Genomic DNA, 9,358 nt, shown 5'->3' on the forward strand with positions numbered 1-9,358 from the left:
TGCCGTTCTCCCCTGAAATCATGCAGACCATGGTACCTCCCAACCTAGTGGGAGTAAAGGCGTCGTTCAAAGGGGTAGAAGACCCAGAAGCGCATCTGACGGCGTTCCACACTCAGATGATGTTGTCCGGAGGCTCAGGTGCCGTGTATTGCAAGATGTTCATGAGCACTCTGAGAGGAATCGCCATGGAATGGTTCGTGAGTCTGCCAGAGGGTCATATCACGTCCTTTCATCAGTTTTCGAAGCTCTTCACTGAGAAGTACATCGTTAAGAGAGCACCTTCAGTGGTGTCGTACGATCTGTTTGACGTACGCCAGTATCAAGGTGAGTCGCTGAAAGACTACCTCAACCGCTTTGGAGCTTAAGTGGTTAGATTGCCCAGCAAGGACGAGGATATGCTGGTGCATGCGTTTAAGAAGGGAGTGCTGCCTGGTCCTTTCAGTGAATCCCTCATCAGGAGCCATCCCAGCACCTTTGTGGAGATACGGCGACGCGCGGTGGCGCACATAGTGGCAGAGACAGAGGTTTCTGAGAAAAGAGGGAGTGCGGCACCGCTGAAGCTGCGTGGTGGACAAGGGAAGCAACAGCAGCACACGAGGGTGCATGAGGCAAAGGAGGGAAAGAAGGTGCAGGGGAAATCTCGTCCTTATGCACCCAGAAAGGACCAGGGCATGGGGCGTGCAAGGGAGAACAATGCACCCCCAAGATACGATTTCATGGTAGGGTTGGCGGATCTGATCGCCCTTCCTACCATAGCCGCGAGACTCCGAGTACCAGAGAAGACAGACAAGGTACTAGGGAGAAAAAAGAACGAGTGGTGTGAGTTTCACCAAGCCTTTGGTCACACACTCCACTCCTGTTTGGCGTTGGGGCACCAACTGGCATAGTTGGTAAAGTCTGGTTTCCTAGCAGATTACCTGCGGGAGTCGCCGGGTGATCGCGCGTCAGGGTCCCAGGCAGGAGAGCAACATCATGAAATCCCTGTGCATGGGGAGGTGCAGACGATTGCAGGGGGCTTCTCCGGTGGGGGATGCACCGCATCGCAAAGAAGAAGGTATGCCCGATCGGTAATGGCCGTGGACTCGGTGGACGAGGGCCATTTCCCCAAGGTAGATATCACTTTCAGGAAAGCTGATCTACGGGACGTTGAACCGCACGCCAACGATCCTATGGTCATCTCCCTCATCACAGCAGGAAGGCGAGTGCACAGAGTGCTCGTAGACCAAGGGAGCTCGGCAGACGTCATGTTGTGGCCGACGTTCAACAAGTTAGAGTTGTCCCCCAATTAGCTAAGGCCATATACTGGATGCCTTTACGGCTTTGCAGGGGATCAGGTAGAGGTGCGGGGGTACATTGAGTTGAGGACAACATTCACTGATGGAACAACAGCCCGCACCGAAAAGATAAGGTACTTGGTGGTTAACGCCCCATCTGCGTACAACATCTTGATGGGAAGGCCAACACTCAATAGGTTGGACGCAGTGCCATCGACGAGGCACATAAAGCTGAAGCTGCCGTCGATGGAGGGGACCGTAATAACCATCAAGTCAGATTAGGCTGAGGCTAGACGCTGTTATGTGAACAACCTCAGGCAGAACAGGAGCGTATGCCATGTCACCACAACACCACCACCAGGTGTGCTCGAAGAACGATCGGTGGTTAGGGGAACGCATGGCGATCAAGAGATGGAGGCTGCTACGCTGGGGGGCTCCCAGGTAGCTCAGGTGGAAGCAGAGGAGGAGGGCATGATCACTCCTCGCGAGTCAGGGAGCGCGAGGGCGGTGATCGCCAGCGAGAGAAGACCCCACCCAGCTGAGGGGTGGGTAGAAGTAGATATAAGGGGGAGAAAATTCAAGTTGGGAGGATCGCTCGGTGAAGAAGAGCGAGGGTTGATCGCCGAGGTGATCGAAAGGCACATGGGCGCGTTCGCATGGTCAGCATCTGACATGCCAGGAATCGACCCTGACTTCCTCTGCCATCGCCTGTCGATGGATCCTAAAGTCCGGCCTGTGCGGCAGAGGCGAAGGAAATTCAACGAAGAGAAGAGGAAAGTGATCCATGACGAAGCGCAGAAGCTCCTTGCCGCAGGGCACATCAGGGAGATCCAGTACCCAGAGTGGCTAGCGAACGTGGTACTGGTTCAGAAGCCAAACTGCAAGTAGAGAATGTGTGTGGACTTCACTGACCTCAACAAGGCATGCCCCAAAGATTCCTACCCTCTACCCAGCATAGACGCTCTGGTGGATAGCGCGTCAGGGGGGAAACTGCTCAGTTTCCTGGATGCATTCTCGGGATACAACCAAATCAGAATGCACCCCAGGGATGAATGCAAGACAGCGTTCATGACTGAACGGTCTTGCTACTGCTACAAGGTAATGCCGTTCGGACTGAAGAATGCAGGGGCTACCTACCAGCGACTTATGGATAGGGTGCTCTCGCCCATGCTTGGAAGGAACGTCCATGCATATGTAGATGACATGGTGGTCACATCCCAGGAAAAGGGGGATCATGTGGCTGATCTGGAGGAATTATTCACCACCATCGCCAGGTACAGGTTGAAGCTCAACCCTGAGAAATGTATTTTTGGCGTGGAGGCAGGGAAGTTCTTGGGTTTCCTCCTGACAGAGAGGGGAATCGAGGCCAATCCAGAGAAGTGCGCAGTAATCGTGGCAATGAGGAGTCCAACGACTCACCGGTCGGTTGGCGGCATTATCCCGGTTCATGTCCGCGGGAGGGGAGAAAGGTCATCCATACTTCCAGTGTCTCAAGCGCAACAGCAGATTCCTTTGGACACAGGAGTGCGAGGAGGCCTTCATCAAGTTGAAGGAGTACCTAGCAAGCCCGTCGGTCTTGCGTAAACCACAGGTAGGCACCCCTCTTCGTCTATACTTTGCTGTGACGGAGAGAGCAGTCAGTTCAGTACTGGTGCAAGAGCAAGATCAGGTCCAGAGACCTGTGTACTTTATGAGTAAGATGCTGCAAGGCCCTGAAACAAGGTACCAAGCCCTCGAGAAGGCTTCTCTGACGGTAGTATTCTTAGCAAGAAGACTCAGACATTATTTCCACAGCTTCACAGTAGTGGTAATGACAGATCTGCCCATCCAAAAGGTGCTAAAGAAACCAGATGTAGCGGGAAGGATGGTCAAGTGGGTGGTGGAATTGTCTGAGTTCGACATTCGGTATGAGCCCCGAGGACCGATAAAGGGGCTGGTGTTCGCCGACTTTGTGGTCAAGCTGTCGTCGGTCGCGACACCTTCGGAAGGGCTAGACTTCCGATGGGTATTGTACCGTCCCGTATCCGGGCGTTGACTAAGTCAAGGTCAAAGTCAACACCAGGAGTCAAGGTCAACATAAGGCGTCGCCTGGGTAAAGAGGCGCCACGTACCAGTGACGCCAAGAGGAAGCATCGCCAAGGCAAGACGTTGCCTTGGTGAAGGCGTCGCCCAACCAGGGCGTCGCCCAGATCAAATATTACTAAAGCAAGGCAATCACAGTGTGGTTCCCCGATACCCATGGGTAGGAAAGACCATGGAGGGAGCGACACCGTGGGAAGGCCTCAGGTCCCGATGATCCGGGAGAGTGATAAAGAGAAGAGAAAGGTGGCTTCAAGGCCATAGCAACAACACCAGTGTAGGGCAGCCTGACTCGTGAAGTACCCCTGCCGCCCCAGAGACGCCTTTGGGACAGATACGACTCAAGAGGAAGGTCACGCCCAGGGTAGCCGGGTGCAGGGTACGAGAGGAAGGCAGATACGCTCTCAAAGTGAGTGACTAGATGATTGGGGGCATGAGTTGGCACCCAAAAAGTCACCCCTTGCGCAGTAGCACTCCTAGGCAGGAGGACTCACACGTAGAAACGTCCCCAGATGGGCAGAAACGCCCCTAGATGGGGTCATGGTGTCGTGAGGCCCTCCACGTGTACGACAGCCAGGTCAGAATAGAAACACCCTTTAGTCAGGTGCCAGGTAATTAAAGTCATTCAATACAGTTTCCGTTTCGAGCGTTCAGGTACTATAATGGCTCCCAAGCGTTTTAACGTCTTAAATGCGCTACGTTTTCTAATTAGACGCCTTAATTGAGCGCGTTACGTTTGTGATTAAAAGCGCTTTAAGGCGCTTTAAATGCTTGGGTAGTTTAAATAGCGCGGAGAATGTTGGGAACGGAGTTCGAGGTTTTGGCAAATTTTCCGAGAATACACTCGAATTGCTTGCTCGAAGGCGTGAGGCTACGCACAAGGGACTGAAAAAAGAGGTTGTTTGCCAGAGCGAGAATATACACACAATACACAGTTCTTTTTACCACCTTCAGAGTGCCATACGCGGTGCTCAGATACGGAGGTGCACAGTTTTGCTGTTTCTTGCTGGCTGACTTGAGCGTCGGAGTGCAAACGGCCACTAGGGCGCCCTTTTGTCCTCTTTTTGCAGGAATCCACAGGTAACCAATGGGAAGGAGTACCTAGCTGACGGTTGAGGTCACGCACAAAGACGTCACAGGTCAACCGGACGGAACAGGTATTATCAGTGGATGGTTCTTCCAATCAGCAGGGAAGCGGCGCTGGGGTCATCCTTGAAGGCCCGAACGGAGTGCTGATCGAGCAGTCCCTCCGCTTTGCCTTCAAGGCTAGCAACGATCAGGTGGAGTACGAAGCCCTGATCGCTGGAATGTTGCTAGCAAGAAGTTCGGTTGCCAAGAGTGATTCTTTGCTAGTCACCGGGCAAGTTACGGGGGAGTTCCGGGCGAAAGATCCTCAAATGGCAGCCTACCTAGAGTATGTACAACTCCTGAAGACGTCCTTCACCGAGTTTGAACTGGTTCATGTGCTGAGAGAGCAAAATGCCAGAGCAGACCTGCTTGCCAAGCTGGCCAGCTCAGGCAAGGCGGGAAAGCAGAGGATCGTCATTCAGGAGACCTTGAAGGAACCGCGAGCGTTCGTGTCAGACAACCAGGTATTTCAAGTGTACAAGTTGATGCAGCGTCTGGCGATCGATCATCGTTCACTAACCCAAGAGACGTTGAAAGCGCCAAGGGTTAGAGCGCGACCGGCAAAGACCCATGAGGTGATGGAAGTCTGCGCTGTGACGGAGCCCGACGCATGGATAACACCGTACCAGTTGTATTTAGAAGATGTTGTACTCCCACTGGACCCGGCAGAGGCAAAAAGAATAAAGCGGAGCTCGAGTAAGTTTACTTTGATTGATGGAAACCTGTTTAGATTTGGCTTTTCTCATCCTGTGCAGATCTGCGTGTATGGAGAGCAATGCACTAGGCTTATGTCAGAGCTACACGAGGGGGTGTGCGGAAGTCATGTGGGCGGTCGCGCTTTGGCAAGTAGGATCCTCCGCGCAGGGTACTACTGGCCAACGCTGAAGGAAGACTGCGTGAGGTACGCTCAACGTTGCAAACAGTGTCAACTTCACGCAGATTGGCATAAGGCACCCCCTGAAGAGTTGAAGTCTATCCATAGCCCGTGGCCCTTCCACACATGGGGAATTGACATCCTGGGACCTTTTCCCCTGGCGATAAGGCAGATGAAGTTCCTCATTGTGGCCGTTGAATATTTCACCAAGTGGGTGGAGGCAGAACCAGTCGCACACATCACCGCACAGAAAGTTGAACACTTTGTCTTTGGAGTACCCAAGAGGCTGGTCTCCGACAATGGCACCCAGTTCACAAGTCATCAGCTAAGGAAGATGTGCGAGGAGTTAAAGATACAACAGGTCTTCGCCTTAGTGGAACACCCACAAACCAATGGGCAGGTGGAGTCAGCCAACCGAGTACTGCTCAGGGGGCTGAAACGAAGATTAGAGAAAGCTAAAGGAAAATGGGCAGAGGAGGTCCCCAGAATCGTATGGTCCTACCATACCACTCCACAGTCCAGCACCCATGAGACACCCTTTAGCCTTGTCTACGGGACGGATGCCATGATCCCCGTAGAGATACAGGAGAGCTCCCCCAGGTTTTCGAATTTCATTGCTGAAGAATCCAATGAAGAGCGAAAGGTGAATCTCGACCTACTGGACGAAGTGCGAGAAGAAGCCAGAGTTACTGCTGAAGCCGTCAAGAGAAGAGTAGAACGGAGGCACAACTCCAAGGTGAGGCCCAGGCGCTTCCAGGAAGGTGATCTGGTGATGAGAAAGGCGCATCAGAATGAGATGGAAAACAAGCTGTCTCCAAAGTGGACAGGCCCATACAGAGTGGTTGAGGCATTGGAGAATGGAGCTTATCGGCTAGAGACTCTGGAAGGAGGAGCAATCCCCAAGACGTGGAACGCCACCCACTTGAAATTTTATTTCAGTTAAGTTGTAAAGTAGTTGCGTTCTCGCGCTAAAGACACACTCAATGTATATACTGAAAACAGTGGAACAGATAAGGGGGCACTCTTTTCCCTAAGGAGGGTTTTTAATGAGGCCACCCAATAAAAAGATTATCAGTATATCAAGTGTGCGAAAGTTTTCAAGGTAAAATCCTCCTCGCCCCAGGCGCGAGAACAGGTGATCGGTTAGGCCTTATTCGCCCTAGGTGCGAATATGGGCGCTGATCTAAGTCCTCCTCACCCTAAGTGTGAGTGCAGGCGACTAGGGTTCGAAAGGCCAGGGGTGCTAGTAAGACCAAGAGAGGGAAAGGAAGGATTTTGACAAACGTCCTTACCCACTTGGCATATACCAATATTGGCCCAGTAAAGCTCTTAGTTTAAACCCTTCTCACCCCAGGAGTGAGGCAGGGAAAGAATAACCCGATCCGCCCGAGGTTGATGACCTTGGGGAAAGTAAGAGGGGTTGCCGAGAAACACTCTTCTTCCCCCAGAAAACAAGGTATCACCTCTGACGATCGATGTCCTCTATGCACTTAGCGCTAGAGCGACAGAGAAGCAAAGTGAAGTACGAAGAACGATAACTGATGAGTTGTCGTGGGTACGCTGCCCGAAGAACTATGACTGATGAGTTGTTGGTGGGTACGCTGCTTGAAGAACGATGACTGATCAGTCTTGCCTTGTCGGAGGAAACTTTTCCAAACAAGTTCTTACACAACAAGCTGAGGCAGACAGACTACGCCTAGTCAGTCATCCAGTACGAAGCTATGCATAAGAACCGTTAAAGACAAAGCTAAGGGAGTAGCTAGTCGTGATCAAGTAGAGGCCAAGATCAAAGAGTACAAGATCGCGCTAAACCTAAGCTAGCTAACAGTTAGTCGTGTGCATAAAGAAAGATGAAGCTAAAGAAAGTACAAGAGAATAAGCTTATAGCTGAAACGAGTATGTATTCACACCAAGTTTTATGCAAATTCCAAGTACAAAAAGTTGTGCAGAAGTATAAAATTACAAAAAAAGAAAAAGAGGTCAAGGAGGAGGAATGAGTTTTCCATCCACCACTTCATGATAAATGCTGAACTGTGAGAGGTCCAAATCCGGGAGAACGCATTGGATCTGCTCGAGCGCCAGCTCGAATTCGTCAGCAAGGGCTTCAGCACCCACGCTCATAAGGTCGGAGTTCTCAGCTTCGAATTTTTGCTTTAAGGCCTCCGCAGCATTCTTCTCGGTTGTGAGGGCAGCAATGGAAGAGGCAACTTCTTCCAATTGGCTCTTTGCCTCAAACAGCTTGCTCACCACCTTCTCAAGCTTCTTCTCCCCAGTAGCGGCCGGTTCCCTGGTAGACTCGAGCTCCCCCACTAGTTGTGAGTTCAGTTGGTGTAGGAAGGAGGTCTCAGCCTCCAGGTGGATCACCTTGCTCCGCAGTTGCACCACCTCGCAGTCCAGAGAGTTGACAGCTTGCCCCATCAAGATCTCAGTCTTGATGGTCTCTTGGACCTGAGATAGATACTCTTTCCTGGACTTTTCCACCATGTCCCTCATCAGATCTACGGACCCTTGGGCAACCTCAAAGTCACTTCGCAGTGACTCTTTGTCGTGCTCAAGCTCCTTGATCCTCTTCTCCAGGATTAGTTGCTTGCGGTGCTGGGTGGAAAACTCCAGGCAAAGCACTATCTGCTTAGCCAAGTGCATGTCCACCTCCTCCCCGTTCCATTCGATAAGCTCCCGGCTGCGAATGAGCTGTCGGACCAAAGCAATGACTCGGCTGAAATTCTCATTGCTAGCTCCAGAGCCGCTTGGTCGCGAGCTTCCCCCACCACCTTCAGCAGCAGCAGTTGAGGTTGGTGGTGGTGGTGGCGATGCGAGAAGTCCCGGGGGATCCCTCGAGTGAGCAGAATCGCCCCCAGCAGGTGGAGTGGATTGACCAAGAGCTTGGCCTGCTGGGGGAGGAGATGGAAGTGGAGCTGGAGATGGTAGTCGAGGAGCTGGAGATGGTGGTCGAGGAGCTGGGGATGGTAGTTGTTGGGGAGAGGGGAAGGATGTTGGCGCTGGGGCAGGTTGAGCAGAAGGGGGCGAGGTTGAACCTTCCTCTATCTCCACCACTTCAATCTCCCCAGGCTGAAGGGATGAAGCCCCCCCAACCTCTGGAAGTTTCCTCTTGCAGTGTACAAGAGGAGAGCCAGAACTCTCCTCTTCGGTTGAGGGGCTAGGGGCAGCAGCAGCTGTAGCAGATGAAGGAAAGGCCTTCGCTAGCCTTCTTCTTTTCCTCACTGGCTCGGGGCCTTCAGCTGGCGCGACCGAGAGAGGAGGAGCTGCGATGGATTCGGTGGTGGAAGAAGAAGACCCAATCATCTTGGCACCCTAGAAAGTTATGGTAAATTTGCCAAAAGTTCGAACCAACCCCGTTTCCAACATTCTCCGCGCTATTTAAACTACCCAAGCATTTAAAGCGTCTTAAAGCGCTTTTAATCACAAACGTAACGCACTCATTAAAGCGTTTAATTAGAAAACGTAGCGCATTTAAGACGTTGAAACGCTCGGGAGCCATCATAGTACCTGAACACTCGAAACGGAAACCTTATTGAATGACTTTAATTACCTGGCACCTGACTAAAGGGTGTTTCTATTATGGCATGGCTGTCGTACACGTGGAGGTCCTCACGACGCCGTGACCCCATCTGGGGGCGTTTCTGCCCAGCTGGGGACGTTTCTATGCGTGAGTCCTCCTGCTCGGGAGTGCTACTGCGCTAGGGGTGACTTTTTGGGTGCCAACTCATGCCCCCAATCATCTAGTCACTAACTTTGAGAGGGTATCTGCCTTCCTCTCGCACCCTGCGCCCTGCTACCCTGGGCGTGACCTTCCTCTTGAGTCGTATCTGTCCCAAAGGCGTCTCGGAGGTGGCAGGAGTACTTCACGAGTCAGGCTGCCCTACACTGGTACTATTACTATGGCCTTGAAGCCACCTTTTCCTTCTCTTTATCACTGCCCCGGGCTATCGGGACCTGAGGCCTTCCCACGGCGTCGCTCCCTCCATGGTTTTTCCTACCCACG

General features: G+C 52.3%; 3 protein-coding genes across 3 annotated transcripts; 2 read left to right on the plus strand and 1 right to left on the minus strand.

The window, feature by feature from the left end:
- The first annotated feature begins 395 nt into the window (after nt 1–395).
- On the plus strand, nt 396–1,289 carry LOC137839319 (uncharacterized). Its single transcript, XM_068648440.1, has 2 exons — nt 396–791; nt 888–1,289. Exons 1-2 carry the CDS (start codon nt 396–398, stop codon nt 1,287–1,289), a joined length of 798 nt encoding a protein of 265 aa, XP_068504541.1.
- Nucleotides 1,290–2,721: 1,432 nt separating this feature from the next.
- On the plus strand, nt 2,722–6,298 carry LOC137839320 (uncharacterized). The gene is made up of 4 exons (XM_068648441.1): nt 2,722–3,279; nt 4,544–4,945; nt 5,237–5,382; nt 5,878–6,298. Exons 1-4 carry the CDS (start codon nt 2,722–2,724, stop codon nt 6,296–6,298), a joined length of 1,527 nt encoding a protein of 508 aa, XP_068504542.1.
- Nucleotides 6,299–7,335: 1,037 nt separating this feature from the next.
- Nucleotides 7,336–8,658, minus strand: LOC137839321 (uncharacterized). The gene has a single exon (XM_068648442.1). The coding sequence runs from the start codon at nt 8,656–8,658 to the stop codon at nt 7,336–7,338; it is 1,323 nt and encodes a 440-aa protein (XP_068504543.1).
- Nucleotides 8,659–9,358: the final 700 nt, after the last annotated feature.

Source organism: Phaseolus vulgaris, chromosome 3 (assembly GCF_000499845.2).
Source record: "Phaseolus vulgaris cultivar G19833 chromosome 3, P. vulgaris v2.0, whole genome shotgun sequence".
In the NCBI taxonomy this organism is placed as follows: domain Eukaryota; kingdom Viridiplantae; phylum Streptophyta; class Magnoliopsida; order Fabales; family Fabaceae; genus Phaseolus; species Phaseolus vulgaris.